We start from the raw sequence: 23,926 nt of genomic DNA on the forward strand, positions 1-23,926 counted from the left end.
TCTCTACGGAGAGTAAGTTGCTCAAAGAGTTTTGTTAATTAATAAGGTGATTGCACAACAGCCAAAAATAAAAACATGGAAAAATAATCACTCAACTACTTTAAAGACTACTGGAGTCATCAATATTCTCTTTAGACTACCCAGAAAAACCATGTCATGAAAATAATAATGGCTTGCAGCACTCAAATAAAGCAGCTCTGAGATGCAACTCTATGAAACCTGTGATCTCCACACATAATTCCTGACTAAAAACAACTCAGTCACCCATTACTAACCTTGTCTGTTGCATCAAGGTCAGCTCCGTGCTCTGCCAAGCATTCCACAATATCATGGTAACCCCTAGCAGATGCTGTTAGGAGAGGAGTCTCCCCTTCTTTGTTTTTGATGTTCACATTACAACCTGCTTCACAAAGTGCTTTGGCAACAGAGTAGTAACCATGCCAAGCAGCACAATGCAATGGTGTTTCTTCCTCCTATGAACACAGATTAGGAAAATACAATACAATTGAAGCCAAAAGCTTTGCTAATTTAGAAATATAGGAAAATTTCAGGAAAGAAAAAACACAGTCTTTTCAAACAAACCCTATAAAAAGATAAAAGTAATTTCTAATGCTGATGGTCTCAAAATGTGAATAATTCTTGCTGATGTACTCAGTGAGTGTGGTAACTCCCTAAACTTTCATCACTATCTTGAGTCCTTATTTCTAACCATAAAGCTATCTGTGTTCATTAGCTGGCATGTAAGCGATACTAATTTTGATGTCTCTACGTTGCCAGAGCTATCCATTTATCTGGTGTTTACTTGAAAACACACCCTTCTTCATAAGTAACTTCTATGTCGTGTGTGCTGAAAGTCTAATACAGTATTTAAAATGGATCATTCGCCAAGGGGATCTAAATTCCATAAGACTTGCAGATTGAGGCATGTCACTGTTTACAACATTCAGAGCACATTTAAGTGATTTTTGAACGTAGGCAGTGACTTAGGTACTTAGAAAACTGAGTCATCTAATGTCACATTAAGCTGTGCTTTGAAGCTGTGGGCACTTTGAATTAGTTCAAATTCAGTTGTGCCTGAAGCTCTAATTTGGTTTGTTTGAACCAAGGAAGCTTCAAAAGATTCACCTTTAATCTTTCTGTGCTTCCTGACATTCTGCAGAAGATCATTCAGGCCCTTAAGGGTTTTATAAAAATGAAATATGGACAACACTACTCGGTAGCTCAATGCAACACAGGAAGGATTAAAGCAGAAAGAGTCATTCTGTTAAATTCTAAGTAATGAGATACATTTTATACTTGGCAAATATCAATGATGATATATCAATGCTAGTATCATCAAATGATTCTACAAAACTCTGAGGAAAAAGTAATAACCAAAGAGCACTTTCTGGGGCCTTTAGACCTTCTACTGTTTAAACAAAATAATTGTAATTCTACAGCACATAGTACTTTGAAAGGCTGGTGGAACAAACAGACTATGAAATTTCTGTGAAGTTTGAGTTTAATTTCTTTTTTTCTTTTTCAATTAATACTCTTCCTTCTTGTCTTCCCATAAGAGTTTCTAGTTCAGAGCTAACAGGTAGGATTCAAAGCAGTAACTAAGAGAAAGCAATAATGCAAATCAAGGAACACCACCCATATCTTCCTGATGTTCATTTCATGACTTCTCTTCATTTTAAAATTTTTCTTATCAAGAGAAACTGTTTTATGAGTACAGATATGGTGGTTTCATGCGCACTGATTTAGAACAGTCTTCATCTACTAAAAAGTATAGAGGCCTACATAATTCTATTATTTTTTTTCTAATTCAAACACGTGTGAGGTAGCAAGCCAAGACAAAAAGTTTTGACCACTAATGCTAACGCTGTATTTGTTTAAGAAAAATAGAAAGTGCATATGACTCACCTTGTCTTGAAAGTCTGGATAGGATCCAACACTACAGAGAAACTGAACCACATCCACATGCCCATACCGAGCTGCAACATGGAGAGCTGTTTCTCCAGACTGCAATTATAGAACATTCCAGTGTTATTTCACACATCACCCACAAATATATACCATCATGCTCCCCATACAATGCTTGTATGTGGCATGAGGGTCCAAGTATCCCTCCTCTGTATCCATATTCTATTCCTCAGCTGTGTTCAGGTGTAAAGGCCAGCTCACATGTTGTTGTTGTTGTATGTTACAGGTGCAACACCAGCTGACAAAGGTCTTCACCTCTTCGAAAGGTCTTCCTTCAGAACTTACGTGTTCTGAACTTACTTGATATGTTCAAGATCACAGACACAATGCAATCTCCTAGCAATATAAGGCAACTGGCTGAGAGACTATGCAGCATACACAATGAAGCACAAGTCCTGTATGTATTCATAATATTTTCCTTCTCTCCATACATATATACTTGGTCAAAGACTGGTATATCCTGGCATATTTTTGTTGCTAAATGTAATTATTTACAACCTGATTAATGATTTAGTTGCAATGATATATAAAAGAATGGTATTTTTATTGAGAGAGTAACCTCTTTTTTTTTTTTTTAATAGCCCAATTAGGGTAAATTGAACATCAATTGCTAGTATGCCTTGAATGGGTTCCCTGACCAACTACATTTTATAAATCTTGCTTCCTCTACTTTGGCACTTTGGCCAGAATAAAAACCTTGGTAAGATAAGAGCAATCAATACCTTGTGACAACAGTACTCAAGTAACACTATTAAAGACAAGGTAAATGCTCATCAACTACAGAGTGTTAGGCTTCTATTGTCAACTTAATAATAGTCAAATTTATTTGTCAGATAAAAGTGATTTTCAATCAACAGAAATAAAAGAGAATCACGATTTTACTCTGTGTTCCAATGTGAAACTAATCTTTATCAGAAAATTAACTTAGATTTGTACTTCTCCACCTACCCACCACGTACCCACGTTTATAGGCATGCTTGGTTAACATTTGTCAGAAAAATAATCAGCACACGAAGCTATTTAAAAGTTGTGCTATCACAGCCCTATTTGTCAGCTTATAAAGCCATACTAAAAAAGGTCAATCACATTTCTGGGACTATGGCATAGTTGAAAATCATCTCAGAAGACCCTTTTTTACTAAGATAATCCATATATACCTATACACACACACAAACACACCTACAAGAAAGATGAATAGTTTTGTTCTTACCTTATCCTTGACATCCAAAGGACACTTATTCTCATTAAGAAATTTCAGTGTTTCTACATGACCATGTCGAGAAGCCCAGTAGATTGCATTAGATCCAGCCTGTCCAAAATATTTGTTTATATAGCTCAAAAAATGCAGAACTCTTTTCCCGGGATACACACGCATATATGTATACATGTACATTGAATATCTTAGATTCACTACTCTGACTATAAGCTAGTCAAGTTATAGCTTATATCAGAACTTTTTTTTCCCCTTTTTTAAACTTCATTTTGGTTCAACAGCCTTATGTATCAACCAAAAAAAAAAAAAAAAACCACAATCAACAAACAAGTAAAAATTCCTCTCTGTGACGATAATTAACACATCTTTACATTCTCTTACCCCTTTTAAGGCATTTTTGAGGAAAGAACAGTTACAGGATACAAAAGAAAATGATTCAGATGATTATAATACATTTTGAAAAATTCTTTCTGCAAAGTATATCTTCTGGATACTTAGGAAATTTAGTAGCAATAATATATACCAATAAAATGTGCATTTTCATCCTGTTCTGTACTAAATAAGTTTTGCCAATATCTTTTATGGAAATTACTGATTTATTCAAACCAGTTTCACAAGCAAGAATCAAATTTTAAGATGAGTTTTGCACAAATCGGCTAATAATTGAAGGCTATATATGCTGTAGCAACACTTGAAATTATTCAAGATTTGCTTTTGTCTTTTTGCTACAGAGGACAGTGGATAGTTTATGTAACAGACTCTGTAACTCAGATGTTTTCATGTATAGTACAACCTGGTCTCATGTGTTTGTCCTCTGCTAACTGTCCTGAAACTCAAGAACACTTACAGAATGAAGACAAAATAGAACCCAGACCTTATCTTGAACATCGATACGAGATCCACGCTTTAAAAGCAACTGAAGCATCTGAATATTTCCACAGCCAGCAGCGATTAATAAAGGTGGTGTTCCATGCTAATAATGAAATATAAATAATATATTTAATTTTTGAGGCATTAAGGAAGAGAGCATACTGCAGCAAAAATTATTTATCACCTGGAGCAAAGAAGTTTATTGTATCCCAATTTTCTGTATTTCTGGAAAGAGATCTCACTAAACAATACACTATACACTAAAGTCAAGTTTTTCGAAACAGGAATACAAACATTAAGCTCTTGTTAGTCCAGTTTGATAAGCAGGTGCTCCTCTGCAGATGCTTTATAAGCACATTTGAAGGCAGCGTACCTAGAGAATTGGTCACAACACCTCAGAGACAGAAACCATTAGCAACTTTCTAGAAAATTACATGGTAATGCAGCAGCAAAACACAAAAGGCACCAGTAGCCTAAGAGATTCAAGATCTCTCCACAGGAAAAGAAAAAAGGCTTGAATTTTATAGAACTCTTCATCAATATTTTTCAATTGAAAAAACTGAAAATTGAAAAATCACTTTATAATGAAGATGAGTATAATCCATCTCTTTTTATAGGCAAGTGAAAAATGCAGCAGGGGTGGTATTTCTAAAGTCAACCAGCAAAGCTAGCAACAGAAATCAGTTTTCTGGTCTCAATTCTGATAATTCAATTTAGCGCAGCAGAAGTGAAGTGAAATCATTTAGTAAGCAATACTGCTGCATTTCTGAATCAGATGAGCACTACAGTCTAATACAATGTTGAGACAATCAGTTTCTGTAAATAGCGGCATTTTTTTTTTCCAGTGTTTTACAGGCAACTTTAACAGTATGATTATCCCCACACAGTAAGTTTTTAATTTCTCTGGAAAAGGAGGAGGTTAACACCAACAGATAGGTGTATTAAGTCACCGTCATCTGTTATAAGAAACAAAAGCTGCAAAAGAAAAGCAAAGACATATCTAATACAGTACAGCTCTTGAAAATAGACGTGTATATTACTTTTCTTTTGGAATTTTATTTGGAAAGGTCTAGGAAAGAAAATGTTTTGGGCTCCATTTTCAGGTAATTTGAGAACACTGAACACAGAACACTTTCAGATGATTTCCCCTAAAGGAAGACTGAATAATTTCCCATCTTCTTGACATTTTCCCCCCTATTAATTTCAAGTGTTAACACCACTACTTGGCAACACCATTGTTCTATTCAACAGGGCGAGAGCCAGTCTCCCACACACCTCAGCACAGACCCTTACTTTACCTTGTTGGGTTGATTGACATCGTAATTTGCCAGAGATCCCAGAAGGTGCTGTAATCCAGGAACATTGTCATCATTGATGGCATGAATAATAGCTTTCATCACAAATGAATCTTCCTCATCCTTGTAATTAAATGAGAAAGAAGAAAAATTGTTAGCTTAAAAGAAAAAAAATCCCTCTTTGTCTCAAGGCCTGCCAAGACACAGAAAAAAAAAGTTAAACTTTCACTTTTGTAGAACCTCTTAGTGCAAGGATAAAGTGATTTTCAAAAGCATATGGCTAAAATTACATATGCTATTTGAAAATACAGCCTTTTTCTAGTACAATGTATTTCACTCTTCCTTAAATACAAACCTACTTTCAACTTAATTTTCACCTATCCAAGACAGCCAGTTGTAAACCCAGAACTTTACCTATGACGCTAAGTATTTTCTCAGACATAACTTTGTTCTTCCATGCACTAAAATGCCAAAAAAAAAGGAAATCACAGAAGCCAGTATTTGGGACATTCCTCTTCCCTCTTTAGAAGTTACTGGCTTTTTAGAATAATATAGGATATTACTGAGAGAGGAAAGGGGGGAAAAAAAAAGCCTTTTTTTTTTTTTTTTTTTTTTTTTTTTTTTTTTTTTTTTTTTTGATCCCACTATTGCCTGGAAAAGATGAGTCTAAATAACCTAGCTCTAAATATATTAACGTATATACTTGGGTGATCACAGAGAAATTTGTGAAAACATGTAGGCATAAACCTGGAGAGCAAGCTAAATAAGAATGGTTTTCATGGTTTTCTAGCATTCTAATTACAAAATATAGAAGTATTGCCCCAGCTATTTAAACCTAGAAGACAATACAACACCATGAGCTTGAGACCAGATAACTCTTCAAACTTCCTCCTTTATTAACTTCTTACTCCATTAATACTGTGAAATATTTTCTGTTTCTAGAAGGATGTCAAGTTCTCTGAATAATTCTGATCTTTTTCATGCTACTATGTATCATAATTCCTTTTCCTTTAAAATAAATTATGATACATAGTAGCATGAAAAAGATCAGTTTTAACTTTTTCACGTTACAATGTGAAACTACAATGTTAAAGCTCTGTATAAACAAATTTCAAAATCAAGAAAAAATAAATTTAAGTAGTAATTATCAGGCTCAATAGAGGAAAAAAGTAATGAATTTGTAAGAATTTATAAGAATTATGCAAAAGATTAGATTATGCAGAACAGACATTTCTAGCTTAAAAAATGTATCTTTTATATATAAAAATAATAAATTATAAATCCATTTACAAGAATTCAATATTCTTGCTAGAATCATTTCACTCTAATTATAGAAATATATACTTACCAGAGTATCATCACTCCTAGCAACACTCATGTTACTTCTGGACAAGAAAGATCTTGATAATCTTTGGCACAAGGATATTAAGCGTACTGATTGCTTTTTAAAAATAAGAAGAGAAAAGCTATATTTAAGAAAAAAAAAAAAACCAAACGGAATACTTGTGATAGGATACTATTGCGGAGATTTTAAAGGAATACTGTCATATAACCAACATAAACAAACAGGAATTTGATTTAAATCTTCCTCTTTGTCTCCCTTTTATTCATCTTTAAATTTCATTTGCATTTTTTAATGCAAACAGGCTATTGAAATACACTAACACAGCTACATAATATTTTTTGATCACAACTATATCACAAACATAGTCATATCCAGACCAAAATAAATTATCATTACATCCTCTTCTCTGCATCTCCAATTTCTCAAAAATATTTGCAAAAGAGAGATTTTAAAATACGTGCACCCAGAAAACCTAAACCAAACATAAATTAGCTGACAATATTCCTTTAAGTGCCATATTACAACAAAAGTTAAGATATTCCTAACACTTGCTTGAGAGCAGCAAACTAATTTTTAGATTTTATAAGCACAGTTGATCCTTACATAACACAAACGTTAAATTTTGGTGCAAATGTACTTAGCTGGATATTTTGTGTCCAAAGTTCAAGAAAATGACCTTATTTTTTGACATTTGTGACAATGTGTTGCACTGCTTTCCTAATAACACAGCCCTCTGTTGGCTCATGTTTCACTCTTCTCATGATAAACAGATTTCTCATGCAAAAGTCCTGTCCTTACTTGGTTTCAGCATGAATTCCCCAGTGTGCTCGGTGAAGAATTGGGGATGTCTGTCTCGATAAACAGCTCCTGGCTTAGGCCCATGCTTCCAGCTAATGCCATGCCCCATTTCCAGAAAGATTAAATGATGTCTTCCTCTATGGAAGTCTGCAATCTTTTGCAGAACAGACTATATTTTTTTCTTGTTCTATTGAATAGTTAATTCTGTGAGGATACTTAAGGGATGTTTGGTTTACTCAGATCATTGTCACAAAAACATGCGCTACATTTACAGATGCTTTTAGTCTGAAAACATTACCAAGACAGAAGATGACAGCATACAACTAGATGCATAAAACAATCCACACACAAGCATTTGTATGCTTGTCACTATGAAGAAGTTTTCTCCCTAATTACCATACACCTACTAATTTTTTCCAAATTGACACAAAAATAGGGTCTTTCTTCCTTTATGCAATGAAGAGTTTGAGATTTTGTATTTCCCTTAAAAAAACAGTCATCACAAACGCTTGTTTGCACCTCCTCAGCACACGTAGTGCCATTGTAACTCTATGCTGCCATCATTTTGAAGACTTACTGAATGACTTACTTTCCATTTTCGTCGTGCTGCAAACTTTTTGAATTTCTCCATGTTCACTGCAGATGCTTTTCTACTAAGTGCTTGTTGGGTGTCTTTAGGCTATGGGAAAAATCAAGAAGGTCATTGTGAAGTACTACAACACAGCTTTCAGGAAGCATCTTCCTGTCTGCAAGTCTTCCTGCCCTTTGGTGATGACTTCCACTTGCATTATAATGAGATTATCATACTGCCATAATAAAGCAATTGCATGCACACCATTTTAACACGCACAGATTAGTGAAGCATGCAACTGGAATACCTTGAAAAAATATCCTGAAGAATATCCATACATTTTGTGCATTATTTTCCTTGCTGTTTGCCTCAGCAAAATATGAAACTAATGAAATGAGTGGTGCTCTTGAATATCTCATTTGTTTGAAAGGACATTTAGAAATGAAAACATAGAAGTTTCAAAAAGAAATATAGCTAAAAACAAACAAACAAAGAAGTCAGTAGAAAATTCAGCTTTGTCCTTCTCTCTCTGGCACAGGTATTGGTATAATTTCTGAGAGAAATCTTAACTTCCGGGAAAATATCCTGCTTCTATTTTAGATTCCATCCAAGTTAGCACTTGTCTCAGTGCAATCAGTCTGGCCCAATCCCTACTACTTCCGTCTCCAAAACACCATCCTATTTACTCTGCAGTCACCTCTAAGGCTGTACCCTTTAATCTTTCTCACACCAGCACTACGTACCAATTTCTAGTACAATATGCCAAATTTTGTACTGTAACATCTCGTATTTGGAGTGTGAAAGGCTTTAGAAACTCAGTTTGACAGATACTCAATACTCAGAAGAAGACAGTAATGGAAAGAAAAGAGGATATGAGCAGTGGCATGAGGGAAAGAAGCATGTAAAGTTAAAATGAAAATGAACAGAACAGGGTACAATTCAACACCTTGTTCAAGGAAGCGCTGGGATTTGAAAGACAAACTCAAGACAAACTTGCTCTAGTGATTTAAAACATCATTACCCCAACTGCCTGTTTCACATTCCAGCTGTTTACCATTGCCCCCAGAAAAGCCATCAAAGCAGAATGGACACCAATAATTTATTCAGTCAAATCCGTAGTTTGGCTTACTAGTATTTTACGTGTTTGCCCCAAGATGTTAGAACAGGAACTGGAGCAACTGTGACAGGGACATATACTTTGCTTACTACTTCTTGGAGAAAAAGAAAGGTTTCAAACACTCACAGGTATTCTTTTACTAAGACATTAGCCCTAGGCTTCATTTGTAATAAAATTTACTAGAATGAAACTGATTTTTAATAGATACAAATACGTAAGACTGAAGAAATCAAGACAGCAGAGCTAACAAGTCATTATTTATCAGTTCAGCAGTGGTAACTTAAATCAAACCTTCAATATAAATGAGGCTTCCTCCAAGACTGCGGAAATTACTGGCACTGTAAAGATTCACTGTTAACAAGCAGAACGAGATATGCATTAAGCGACATGTATAATACACACATATGTAAAAGGGAAGTAATTTTCCTCTTTCCTTCTCAGCTTAACAGTTGGATTCACAGCAAATCCTGAACTCTCCAAAAAGAAATGGATCACTGTCCCATATAAACTGCATTTTTTAGTCTAAAGAGGGAGGAAGGAAATAGGAAAGAAGATCCTTTTGTCCAATCTAACTATTGAGATGAGAAGATGACAAATATAAGTGAGCAGAGAGGAATTTGGTCTGAAATCAGAGAATGTGTCTTTGTCAGTACAATGTCTTTGGAATACTAGCTTCCCTGAGTAATGCACTGCAGTACTTGCCTACCACTAGCCAAGGTGGAGGATATCCTACTGAAATTCACACACTACACTTAGCAGTTTACACAAAAATAGCTCTCTGAAACAGTAACACCTAGTGAAAAGATACGTCATTTTTCCATTTGAAGGTTTTGTTTTAAAAAAGTGTGATATGAAATAAAGCTGATTAAAAGCAGTATAAGAGAGAACATATTGCACACTAACCTTGATCCAAGGATGCAATAAACTGTCTTGGATAGTCATTCTTTTCCTTTAATAGGAGAAAAGATAGAACTATTTCAGGCAATAAAAATTACACAAAATACATAATATTATATACTTAATAAACTAACTTTTCATAATATAATGTAATTTGAAACACTACAGATAATTCAGAGTGCAACAGCACATATACAAGAGGAGAAATAACTCACTTTGGATCCTTGACTAGAAGTCTTCGTATAAAATCTTTAGCTAGGGCACTAGTATTACTGAAGAATTCCTCCTCAAAATCATAGTTCACAGCAGACACATTTGCTAACGTTTCCTGTTTGGTTTCTCCAAGAAATGGTGATGCACCACTTAAACTGCAGAAAGAGAGAGCATTCCTCTTATTGTTGTTAATATTGCTGGTTCAATCCCCTATGATCAAATCAAGGCAGAAGGTGATTTTTTTTTCTGCTTTAGAATTGCAACTATATTTTGAGGAAGATTTGATCTAATAGCACATACATCTTCACTGGAATTTCTGGAAATACTGATTAAAATAAAGCTTTTAAGGAATATTACTTAAGATGTGAAGCCAGCTTCCCATGCTATCTCAATGGCTGACTAATGGCTGTTCTTTCAGTAATTATAGCGTTGCTTTTATGATCACTTATGTGCAAAGACTACTTTGATCCGCACAAAATTTTAATGTGAATTTTTTTGGGAAAAAAAGAAACCCCACAACACCCAGAGGACAGAATCAGAATTAAATAGCATTTCTAAAGAATCACTTGTAGATTTTGGTACTTACAGAATGTAAGTTATTACACCAATACTCCTGGAGTTAAAAAGAAAAGAAAAAAAGGGTGGGGGGAAGAAAGGGTAAGAGAGAAAAAAAAAGTTAGAACTTCAGAATTATTATTAGAGACCTATCTCAAAAAGATCCAATAGCTTACCACATATCTGCTTCAAGACCAAGAGGTTCATAATTTACTATTTCTGGAGCTAAAGGAGTAAAGCAGAAAATCAGTACATGACCAAAGAACAGATCAATGCCATTCTGAACATGTGTATGTCATACATAAAAAGCTAAAATGCTGTTGAATAAAAATATCTAATGCAAATCTTATTAATGAACATTATAAATTATTAAATTTCAAAAATGTCACAAATTGCACACAAATTATATAAAAAGGAACCTAGCCAAACCAAGCTAAGCCAAATATACCATTTTGTATGCTGAAAATGTCAGAAGAAGTCAGGAGTCAGAAACAAGAACAGCGCTCTTACCAACAAACTCCGGTGTTCCAAAAATATTTTTGAATTCATTTCCAAAGTCAATTTTGTGTGCTAAACCAAAGTCAATAATCTTGATTCGAGGCTTCGGTACATTCCTGTCCAGCAACATTATATTTTCAGGCTTTGAGAAGCAAAAAGGAAGAGAAAAGAGATTTTAGGTATGCACAAAATGTCCGATACCTACAAGTACCCTTAAGCGGAGAGCCCTCGCTCACTATCTACTTCAGTCTCTTGATCTGTCTCTTCAGCAAGAAAATCCTGTCATTTGCTATTATGACCTAACATGCTAAAAATTAAGCACAATAAAACAGGATTTCACATCAATGACAGACTCCTGTGATTTCCCTGGGGCTGAGATTCTACCTCTCGTAAATACACCTACTGCAGTTTTCATGTGGACTAAGTGAGCTGAAATCACATCCATAAACCAGCATGCCCTGAAAAGCTCTTAGAGCTTCAGCTATCTTGCCTGTGTTGTCAAAGAGGACTTTTGGAGCCACTAAGAACTTCAATATCACCAGTCTTCTACTACTCTTTATTATATAACAGCTGATGTGCAGATAAATGGCTAATCATCTTCCTTCTCCTCCCACATTCCTGTTTTTTTGCTGCATATTTTGCATATGCTTATTATCAGGTGTAAGGATCTTTTATTTCATTAGACACAAAGGTAAGAATTTACATTTCATATTAGGAAATAATAAAACTATACCCCCAGAACACTGCATCTCTTCTAAAATGCCATCGCCATAAAACAATGCCTCCTTTTCCTACGACAGACAAGCTGCTGACTTCAGCAGACTAACTAATGTTCAGCTGACTTTCAGCATTAAGATGATGTTAACTACCAAAATTTTTATCTATGAAAACACTTAAGGTTCTGAAACTAAACAATAAAAAACACTAAATGTACATGCAAAGGATATCTTTTCATTGCCAAAAGGATACAAAGTTCATTTAAAATGAAGCTTTTCTTTTTCAAGCATACACACACAGACACTCCTTTCCTCTCCTGCCCCCTGCATGTGTTCTACAAAAAAATCTTTACAGCCAATTTTGTCTTGTTTTCTTTTACTACCTATAGATAATTTTCAAGAGAACACAGGATATATACAAAGGCAAACAAAACAAAAGCTACAAAATTTATAGAAAAGAAGCATGCTATTCAGAGGACTGCATCCAGATTCACATTCTACACAGTCCTAAATATCTTCATTTCAAGATTGTTTCCTCAGAATGCTGTAATTTTGTTCAAAGTTGCCATTTCCCATGAGGACACAGATGAGAACAGATGTTCATGGTTGTCTTCTCAATGGCAGGATATTCCCCTGTCTATATAAGCTAGCAAAACAAAACTACAGCCAATATCTGCACGATGGAAGAGTTCTGGCTGGTTTTATCGGGACATAATGGGATGTTGCTTGCAGTTGTCTACATTTTTAATCTGTTCAACCTACCTTAAGATCAAAGTGGGCAATTTGCAGAGAATGGAGATACTGAACACCATTAAGTATTTGTTTGAGAAATTCTGTGGCTTCCTCTTCTGTGAGAGATTCTTTTTCGGCTAAGAAGTCAAAGAGCTCTCCACCTGCAACACTTGGAAAACAAAAGCGGAGTTACTGACAAGCTTGCATTACCTACAGGTTCTTCTTAGCACAACTATTTTGAGAGCAATCATATCTTCTAGTTTGATACTCATGCTTTTAATATCATTAGTATCAAAACAGAAGATGAATACTGCATAATTCAATACCTGAAATAGTAACTCTATCCCTCATTCTCTGGAGAGGGAGAAGATTACAGTACAAAAGTCTTATTTTCAAACAAGAAACCTAAAAAAAGAAAAATCAGGGTCGGCTATATCTAAATTTAAATAAATATTACAATTAAGTAAGCATACTCAAAACATAATAATGTAGCTAAACATTAGAAAACAAAACATGAATTGTCTCATACTACTAATAAATACAAGTTTTTTATGCATTGGGAAACAGAAAAGTCAAATTTTATTTTGAAACCTTTAAATAAATACTAGTAGTTGTCTTATTATCCTACTATGCAATTTCTAAACTTCTCTAAGCATTCAGTTCTATGAAAAAAAATCTGTAATCTTTAGAATAATGTGTTATCATCATGTATGTCACATCTGGACCTAAAGTTATCATACATTTCCTGCAGGAAAACAAAAAAAAATGCTGACTTTAAGACCCCTTTCAGCAAGTCTTTTAGTATAAGCAGAACGAAGAGCCTAAGAACTGAAGGGGGGGCATAAGCATTGCCCAGACTCTGTGTTCGAGGAAGAGGAATAAACTGAAAACGGCCCTTTTCTCAAGTTCAGTCAGTCATCTGGCAGGAATGATGATTATTGTCAACAGGGTGAAGACACACAGAAAACATGATTTTTAATTATCCTTTAAAAAAAAAAAAAAAAAAAAAACCCCTAATACCTCCTGCAGTCTGCCCTCTATTTAAAGACATATTTTTGGCTGTTCTGGCAACTTGCTTTTCATGATTACGAAAACGGCATTGGTTACCCATAAATGTGTTAGAGATTTCAAAATTAGTCATATTATTTCCCATGTTTTGCATTGTATTGATATTTATTAAAAATCTCTAAAGTACACCCTAATACTTTTTGACTTTCTGTCAGAAAAGAATCTGTCCGCGATTAACATAATGATTATGAAGAATAATGGTATTAGCATTTAATAACTGCTAAACAGTCTGGGCGAGTTTCTTGAAATACACTTGACTTGCTTTATCATGTCTGCTCTTCAAGAGACTTAATGTGTATTAGTGTAATGCAAATTGCATGCAAAATATATTTTAATGAGTTCTTTGAGCCTTCAGTCAGCTGGCTATAGGACAATAGGGGTATTGTTTTTTAGTTTTATTTGTGCTGCTGTAGTATTTTTTTCATGAAGCAATTATTGAAACAAAGTGCCATTAAATAGAAGAATCACAGTCCAGAAGGGAGAAGGGTCATTTGAATCACCTGTGTTTATTTTAGAAGCATTAAAATGGAATTCCAACTGAATAAGTACAGTTCATTATCTTACCACAGATGCTGGTCAGTAATATCTTACAAACAGATGCACATGTGCATTACCTCATGCTTTACATCTCACTGAAAAGAGACCTTTCACTGTGTGAAACGTTTTCAAGCTAAGGTTTGCAGCTCCATGGCACTTCCTGACGACAAGTGGAAAACAGGGCAGCGACACAGTGGGGGCATTTCTCCTCATTTTTGGGCTTACGTACTTGAGAATTACATAGAATTTGTTTCAAAATGTTTATTAATACATGTGGACGTTGCTGTGGTTGTCGTAAGGATGTTAATCAAAATGCATTCCTGTCATACACTGCAAACAGCCTCTGGCTACTTTCTAAGCCAGGGAGCAGCTGTGCCAGCAGTCACTGCCAAAGCAGGCACCTTTATAAAGTCAGGTTGAGCAGTGAACTAACTGTCTTACAGTTTTTGGTAAGCAGGCAGAACCCCTCTAATGATCCACCAATGCCACACAGCTTACCCCTCAGAAGAGAAAGAAAAGGAGGCTGGAAAGACTGCAGCAAACACATTTATTCCCTCATGCAGGCATAAACAATCTCTGTAAAACTTATTAACCATCTGTAACAGCAGCAGCCGTGGTTACACAAACTTCTTCTAAACATGAAAGACATATTTAGTTTAATACACTGCGTTTATTTTTAAGAATCTAATGAAACACAATTGTTTTGTGTAAAATGGAAAAAGCCTCTATCCTTCGCCTCTTCTTATATGTATAGTATTTCATATCCTGAAAGTTCAGACCATATGAAATTACAGGTTTGATAAACATAGGTCTTCACTTGCCTCAAATATGTCACATTTTTGGACAGCTGATTGCATTAGAGAACATTTAGCCCTTCTTTAAGAGCACACTTAAACAGATCAGCCAACAGGTTTAGAAAAAATTTAGTGCAATTTTTCTGTCTTGCCATAGGTTAGTTGTAGTGATGTTTCATCTATAATAATTTCATACATTTTAAACAGTGTGGAATAGAATACTACTTGTATTTCAAAGGCAATACACCTGGTACCTAACAAAGGTAGAAACCAAGGTCCCAAGAGATATTTAATTGGTTAATCAAATAAGACAACCACAGCTGTTAAAAGCTCTCTGCTACCAAAGAAACCCTTCTAAGCTCTCCTGCTTCAAACTGCACCAATGCATTTGGCATTTACTTGTCCCTGTACAACACAAGCAGGGATCAACAATCTCATGAGAGCTTAGTAATACACATATTGCTTCTTCCCTTCAACATTTATTGTATGACTACTTTCTTCTGCTTCTTTTCTGTGGACTCTGCTCAGGCCTGATATTAAATTGCATCACTTCAGATGTACAAAAACTGTATCACCATAGGGTAATTACTTCAAACAAAAGCACTTATATGGGTCCACCTGAATATCCTCTGCAAGTTAAGTTCAACTCCACAATTAATTCACTGAGTAAAAGTGTCCTCAAATCAATCACCAGGGTCTGTTTTTACAGACTTCATAAAAATTAAGTCCACAAGGAATAAGAACTGAAGTTTGTAAGAACAGCATGATCCAGACTGAAATTTAAATATTATAGGACCCCAAATGGCTTACAATAAACAAATAAAGACATCAACTATGTAAGATACCTCATCCCTCAAGAATTTCCTAAAATTCTGCTGGATTTTCAAGTCTAGTCCTATGTTTCAGACAGGACAAGGCAGTCCTATGCAAAATAAACACAACAGATCTTTTTTAATTGCCTATGGTATGGTTTATCTTAAGCAAAGCAGTAGTCATAATCAACAGAAGGACAAACAATTCCACAAATCAGACTCTGAAACAGCTTTCTTTTTAAATTCTCGACTCTACCCCAAATTGCACAGATTTTAGCTTCATTACAATGCTTCAGCATCATTTATAAACTAACAGCAAAGTAAGAGTTTGCTTGGAGGCTGCTGGTGCATGAAAGCGTCATTTAAATCTGGCTAGAACCAGATCGTTTAGTAGGTTTCCCTGAAATACTCTCTCATCACGCAACCTCCCTTTCATTGCCTTTGAGAAGGAAGACTCGCTACAGAGAGAGCAAAAAAAAAAAAAAAAAAAAGTTTCCTGACAGAAATGTGAGCTATAGGTTCACAAGGCTGTCCTGTGCTCCCCTTGATCATTTTAGACCACCTGTACCTTGTATCCTTCTAGAAGCTTGAGAAGCTTTTCTCAATTTCTTTGCTTGCTGTTAGGAGTTACTAGATACGCTTCTCAGCAATTAATTTGCGAGTTAACACAACTCTTGTATACAGATTGCTAAAAATTAACCTATGAGCAACAAACTATAACCAGTCAGATTAACAGAGGAACTTCATTAAAGTCAAGTCACATCTGAATTCCATTTCTGCTGCTAACAGAAACCACTGTCACATAACACCTTCCTTTGAAGCTGTCTTAATGTTTATAAAACATAAAACTTCGTTTAGTTTTAAACTAAAATCACTTTGCAGCTACCGTAAATTATTCCTATATTAAAAGTAAGAATTTGTGATTGATAAAGATCATATCTTTATCTTAAAGAGGTTTCAGGATCACATTATAAAACAAAAAGCAATAGAGGTTCAATAATGACTTTCACGTTGTAATGTGAGCTCATTTCATACCGCCTCCAAGCAGGAGAACAAATACTTTTAAAAAATACAACCACTTTGCTTTTGGAAATATTTTGTATGACCATTTTTACTACAAGCAAAGCTAGCATATGTTGTTTTGCTGGTATTCCTAGTTAGAGGTCGATCTTTTCTGAATTCCTGCAAATAAACCAAAGCCTCAGATCAGCTGCATTATTATAAAATGCAGCAGCAGTAAAAGCATTTCCTACCCTTCCCAAAGGACAACTGACAGATGTGTCTGCAACCGACATCTCCCTCCAGGAAAGGGAATAAACCACACCTGTTGAGAAAGTATTTCTGGATAGTGCTTTTGCCAGTTGTCAAGACCTTCTTCTTACTCGTGGTAAGGAACTAACGCTTGGCTCCCAGAGGAAGTCATTATGGAACCTGCACTGGGAACTTGGACCCAATTAACCTTCACAACCAGCTGTGTCATGTCCTAATGACTCGCTCACATTCTATCTTGATAACATTGCTCATATTGTAATATCACCTTAATGATAACTAATGATTATCTAAGGCTAAAAAGCTTTGCCTGAACAAACTTAAATTCAGTTTAACGTAGATTAAAATGCTTAGATTTCAAAACAGCGAAGACTAGAAAAGTTGAAGAAAATTCTGGAAGTTCTGGAAAATTATTCAAATTTCTGTAAACAGTTTTAATCTGATAAATTATCTGGATTTTTTCAATTATGTTTATTATATTTATTTCTATTTTGAGAGTTCTTGTCTAGTCCAAACTTTTCTTCTGTCAAGTTGCAGAAAGGGAATGGTATCCTTCAGGATTTTTTTTAGTTAAATGGCTCTCATATGACATCTCAAAGTATCTACAAAAGACCTACAGGAAATATCACTACTTCCATTTTATTTAACATTATAATCTTTATATTCACTTTATTTAACAGCCTTTATTGAATGTTCAGTCTCCAATCCACTCCTCAAGTTTACCAAATATCCTGAAAGAGCAGCACAGGATCTGCTTGCATTTTAAGCAACTGACCCATTCAACAATGTCCTTATTTTTTCTAAATCTATCTACCAGGAAAAACAAACAAACAAACAAACAAAACAAACAAACAAACAAAAAAAAAACCCACAAGGCATGCAAACATCTCCATTCCTTAGCATTTTGAGACTCTCCTAGACACACCAACTGTTAAAACTGTTAAAAATTGTTCGGGATCTAAAAGATCTTCGGGATACCTGAATTCTTCCCACATGTGGAAGAAACAGCTCTGGCATTAGAATGCCCAGAAGAATGTAGGGTCAGTGGGTCTAGAAAAACTGGACTCAAACATCTACAAAACAAGTAGATGTTACTGAATGAAGAGACCTGAAAATTCATGCAATCTCTGCAACCAAAATAGGATTGTATTTAGGTTTTCATTACTGAAGTTCTGTAAGAGGCCAGAGTTTAGTTCATGTGTACAGATTACCAACAGTTGGTAAGTGCTGGTGTTCCTAAATGCCCTAGGATTTAGATCCAGCCCAAGACACTTGAAGTTAATATACAGGCTGTACTTTGCACAATAGTATCATGCATTTTGTTTAGTCTTGTCATGATTTTACTTGTACTACAGTAAGTTGATGCCCTGACAGGGGAGAAATTAATGATTTCATTGTTACTTGTGATTACATTTCAGTAGCATGAGACTTAACAATGTCATGAGCATTTTTATATATGTGGCTACAATTTTCTTCTGCGTCAGTGCTGTTTTAGTTTATGAAACATGATGTTATGTTTGTGAACAGAGATTACCACTCTAGGAACATTAATGTTTTAGCCTTTAAGCCACTAAAATGTCAAATAAAAGCCATCTATATTAATAAAATTAGTTAAATTGTCTTTTCAAAAAATAATTAGCAAGAAAATGCAATTTGAACAAAATCACCTGCACTAACATTTCAGGGAAGTGGGAGATGTGCAAAAGGAACAAGTTACCATTTATTAGCCCAATAACAGACTTCACAACAGTGATCTGTATCTTCACTGATATGAAGTAACTTGCCTCTTGCTTGTCCAAAACATATTCTAAAAGAACATGGCAATAATGCTGTGCTAGCATCCAGACATTATAAATACATGCATATCTCCACTAGCTGACACTCTCCACCTTCAAAAGAAGCAAGCAAAGCTCAGCTTCTGAACTTGCAAGCGTTGAGGAAGGTGAATCTAGAACTGAAACAATGCAAGAGTGTTCGTTGTTGACATATGTTGACATATTTACTGGAATACATTAACAATAACCTTGGATGAAAAATGAGAACTAAAACAAGGATATGAAAGTCCAGTTTACATTTCAACAGAGCAGAACTAGGAAAATTATGTTTTCTGTTATGTGGGTAAACCTACATAACTGAAAACACAACTCAAAAATCCCAAGCCTGAAAGACAAACAAAGAAAAACCAAAAGAATAAATGTTATTCTAACATCTAACAACAGCATAAGAAAAAAAAAAAAAAAAAGCCTAAATTTATCAGAGCATCTAGCATATTTGCTAGGAGAGGATTTGGTAGAGCAAAATTGCTTCATCAGATTTAATTCCTAGAAAAAAAATATTTTCCTCTGTTTCTCATCTTAAAATCAGTTTACCTACTATTATTCTAGATTCTGGATATCGATGATGATTAAACATGTGGCTTTACTTGTGTAGTTCACTTTCAGTGAAGGACACAGTATAGAAATTATTTGGCTATCCATCTTCTTTCAGGTGTAAGGAACTCTCTCTTAAGAGTCACTTTGATTTAATGAAAGTATCTCTGTAACACAAAGAAAAAATCTGTTTCTCTTCCAAAGGGCTCTAGAGCTACTTACAGTTCCAGAATAAGAATGACATCTGTTTTATTCTCATAAACATCATGCAGTGTGATCACATTCGGATGTCGAATTTCTTTTAGTATGTTCACTTCTCGCTCAATGTCTTCCCGGCTTACTCCTCGACGGCTGGATTTTGTTCTCCTTTTCTTGATGAATTTTGCTGCAAATTGCTGACCAGTGCTCTTCTCACGGCATTTTTTCACTACAGCAAACTGCCCACTAAAAAATAGAAGGAAAGAACGAGAGAAAAGAGCTTACCTAAAGGGTATTTAGAAATAGGAGTAGTTTACAGCTACTATTGTCCTCATGAAACAGTAGCATCTCCAATTTTTTAATAAAGTGCTGTTGTATAGTTTAGAATGAAAATAGGCACAGGTAAAAATTCAGATTAACTGAAGTATTGCTTTTACATCACTCAAACATACACCTATACATATGGCCACACATTCCAGAAATCCATAAATGAAAGCGATCACTTGTATAGACTGACAGATATTTGACAAATATATGCATTGTGTTACTGGGAAAAGTAAAAATATCTATTCTTCTTCCACATACATGTTGTTTTGTTGCTGTTGTTCTCCAAGAGAAACAGTCCTATATTTCTTCCAATCAATATAATCTCTCAGTGTTGACTCTAATCTATAAACACCTTTTTTCTTCGTTTTTTGCAGAGAGATACTTGCCCTTTAAAAGCACAGATTAGGCAACACATCAAGAATTAGAGTTACTGTATCATCTTGACAAGTAGGCAGATTTTGAAAGTGAAAAGAATAGGTAGGTGTTCAGGAACAATAAATGACAACTGCTTTACTAACAAGGAAAAACACAAGGAAGTTGTTGACTCCAGCATGTTAATGTTGATGTATTTAGCTGTTGTTGCTTCTTATACGTTTAAAATTGCTGCTTACATTTTCAGATGAAAAATCTACAAGAACCTAGCTGATATGTTAAATAAAGAACAGGCCTGACAATACTGTTGAGATTTCCTTGTAAATTTTCTAAATCAATACCTTGCTGAAAATTCCCTAGCCATTGTGTATTCAGTTTATACCACTGTAAGAAAAATTCATGAAAATGCATGATGAGAAAATCTTCTAAAATTATTCCATTTTGTCAGCCAAAGAAGGGATGTCCCCTTAAACAGCTTTTTGTTGGAGTTAACCAAAGCTACATATAGCGGGTTTTAACTCTTAGTATGTGCGAAGCTATCTAGTACCTGGGAGAGGGCTACTCTGTCTCATTCACAGCTTAAACTACCACAGACATCTGTGGGCTGCTGTGTGCACCATCTGCAAAAAGAGCATCACATAATGACGAAGTGCCAAACAAGAATTATTGAAAGTTACACACCATGCATAAAACTCAAAGCATACTGCTACTTTATGATTAGAGATGCCAACACATGCCAAGCATGCTGATGAAGTAATTAAACAATTAAGGAATGCATGATAGACTCAATATAAAGGACGACATCTGAAAAACAACTGTGTTATGGGATAAATAAAGATAATTAAATGCTGCAAGGGAAAATCAGACTCAAGATTTTTGGATTTAAAATGCTGGATCAGCTGTAGAATACTTTGTGCTGTTGGGTCACCAGTACCAGCATTGAAACACTGACACTATATAGAAATCTAAGCAACAAACTCAGTCCTGAGCTGAGACACACAGTTAGTCATGGCTATATGATGCTTATCTGCTGAAGGCAGGGATGAGAGGGTCTTCTCAAACATGCTGCTAGTATTCAAAATGCAGTGGAAAAAAACCCCAAACTCTGAGAAGCAACGAGAGAAACAAAAAAAAAACCCAAAAAAGATTAGGCAAATGAATCAAGTCTTCTAACCATCATATAATGGACAGAGCTTATTCCGTCTCAGTCTTCTGTCTCAGTTTGTGTGCTGCACATGTGTACTGTACCTTACCTGGTGAACCTGGCCCTTGACAGTTTTTGTTTTTTCAGCAATGCAATGATATCCCTAAGACAAGGATATACAGGAGGAGAATTATGTACACGGTAGAACTGAGAAGTTTCAATGACAAGGATTCCTTTAATGCAAGACACAAAACCCCTGGAAAATCTAAGTCAAACTAAATTGGTAGCAGAAGGCTATGCAGGATACTCTATGGTATCTCATTCCCCTCAACCTGCTTATGTTTAACTCCACAAAACAGAGGTTTTGGGTTTTGTCCACAAGGTCTGAACAATTTTGCAGAAATGGAAATACAGTTGGAGCACACATTTAGATATTTGCATTGCCACAGAGAAGTGCTCTGGGCCCTCGCTTATGGGGAAGGGAAGCAGTGACTGCCTCTCTCCCCACAGCTCACACACCTTCATAGATACTGAGATAGCAAACTTTATTTAAAATGCAATCAGCTTGTAAAGGAGATCAAATTTCCAGAAAGATTGCTAAGTCAGACAGTATACACAGTTGGTCACCACAACTCAGCTTCTTCATCCTTAATTTGTTTGTTGGGTTCTACAACAGTACTAGAAAGTTATATGCAGAAAGCGCAGCAGAAAAACAGCATTCAGACAAAAACTGTACAGAAATTCAGGGAACAGATTGCCTTGTCTCCTTAACTATTCTTTTGAATGACAGCTTGTTCAATCATGATCTTCCTCTAACATGGTATGAAAAAAATGCTAAGACTAGAAAAAAACTTCTCCACACAGCAAAAAAATAGAGGCTGAGACTGAAAAGTAACTTTTAAGCATATACATTCTGATATCCAAGAAAGATCAGATTTAATTAAAACAAAAAAAACCTGACTGGAATTAGCAGTTAACAAAGTTTCACTAAAAAAAGAACATATCATTGACTTCTTATAGATGTGTGATGCTTGATTTTTGATCTTTAATACATAATATAATGCTTTTTTTGCTATGCAAGTATAGTAATGCAAGTATTTTTAAACATGCACTGCTAGAGGGACTGCAAGATACAGAAAGATGATTTCTCCATACTGTTAGCTTACTGGCTTAAGTTACACGATTCCCTAAAAGCCGGTTCATGCTTCTAACACCTTTAAGGCTAAGGACTCTTTTTGGCAATGGATCAATTATTGTGTTACAGTAAGAGGCTGACCTACTGAAACAAAGGCAAGCAATTGTTCTTTCTCCTCTTTCGAACTATGTGCCTTTATTTTTGCAGTTTTTTTTTTCCCTCAGATGTTGCCGTCTGTTGGGAGGATATGCTAATCCATCACAATTTAATATAGAAGTGCTATCAGAAGATGGTTTAAAACCAGATGAATTTGCATATTGCTTCTGTCCAGACTTAAACAGGGTGACAGGCTCCAGAAATCTTTGACATTGTTCCAGACTGCAAGATACTTATCAACTAACAGGTAACCGGAATAAGTAGTCGTTATACACTGAACAACCTTCCTACTGTTGTCATTGTGGTATTCAGCACATAACCCCACAATTAGCTGTCTGTTATTGAATACTATACATGCAGATCACTTTTAAGCTAATCTCAAAGCAGCTATTTCATGCTTGTGATCTCTAAGCCACACCATTTTACAGCATCCTCTCTCTAAACTTCTATTTTAAAAACAGGAGAGGTGTAAATCAAAGCATATTCACCAGAGTTTAAACAGGAGCACTACAGTAAGAAGCAGCGTAAATTAGCTCTGTAAGGGCTAGCTCATTCATAACTAGGAGCATGTATTTTTTAAGCTTCTGGGTTTGCAGGTTTGATTTAAAGTGTGTGGGTCACAAAAATTAGTGCCACTTTAGGAGACGATTACACTACGGGGAAAAAACAAACAAACAAACAAACTTCTCAAAAATACAACAAAAAACCCTACATGAAACCACAGTTAAAGTAGCTGTCAACAATTTTTTTCTCTTGCAGGACGGTATTAGGTTAGAAAGCAAAGGAGGATGACAGTTTGATGAGACAACAAAAACTTCTGTTAATAACAGTAATTTGTTTGTGATCTTGTAATTCTTATTGAACCAGAAGTTAATTACTATCCTAAATCTGCTCTTTATCAGGACACTTGGCATCACGCTGCTTTATCAGTGTTTTTTCCAGACTTGCTTCAGAATTAGC

The 23,926-nt window shown here is 35.2% G+C and overlaps 1 protein-coding gene across 1 annotated transcript in view; it reads right to left on the reverse strand.

The window, feature by feature from the left end:
• The window catches only part of DAPK1 (death associated protein kinase 1), a 79,702-nt gene that overhangs the window by 23,213 nt on the left and 32,563 nt on the right, over positions 1 to 23,926 (reverse strand). Inside the window, exons 2-15 of the mRNA XM_026038238.1 lie at positions 19,857 to 20,078; positions 12,816 to 12,954; positions 11,350 to 11,479; positions 11,016 to 11,064; positions 10,871 to 10,897; positions 10,287 to 10,439; positions 10,078 to 10,123; positions 8,076 to 8,165; positions 6,692 to 6,784; positions 5,347 to 5,466; positions 4,053 to 4,151; positions 3,176 to 3,274; positions 1,906 to 2,004; positions 276 to 473 (exon numbers count right to left, since the gene is read on the reverse strand). Of these exons, the coding sequence (XP_025894023.1) occupies positions 276 to 473; positions 1,906 to 2,004; positions 3,176 to 3,274; positions 4,053 to 4,151; positions 5,347 to 5,466; positions 6,692 to 6,784; positions 8,076 to 8,165; positions 10,078 to 10,123; positions 10,287 to 10,439; positions 10,871 to 10,897; positions 11,016 to 11,064; positions 11,350 to 11,479; positions 12,816 to 12,954; positions 19,857 to 20,078 (1,564 nt within the window). The remainder of the gene's footprint in view (positions 1 to 275; positions 474 to 1,905; positions 2,005 to 3,175; positions 3,275 to 4,052; positions 4,152 to 5,346; positions 5,467 to 6,691; positions 6,785 to 8,075; positions 8,166 to 10,077; positions 10,124 to 10,286; positions 10,440 to 10,870; positions 10,898 to 11,015; positions 11,065 to 11,349; positions 11,480 to 12,815; positions 12,955 to 19,856; positions 20,079 to 23,926) is intronic.

Source organism: Nothoprocta perdicaria, unplaced genomic scaffold (assembly GCF_003342845.1).
Source record: "Nothoprocta perdicaria isolate Ctin4 unplaced genomic scaffold, notPer1 scaffold_205, whole genome shotgun sequence".
Classification (NCBI taxonomy): Eukaryota; Metazoa; Chordata; class Aves; order Tinamiformes; family Tinamidae; genus Nothoprocta; species Nothoprocta perdicaria.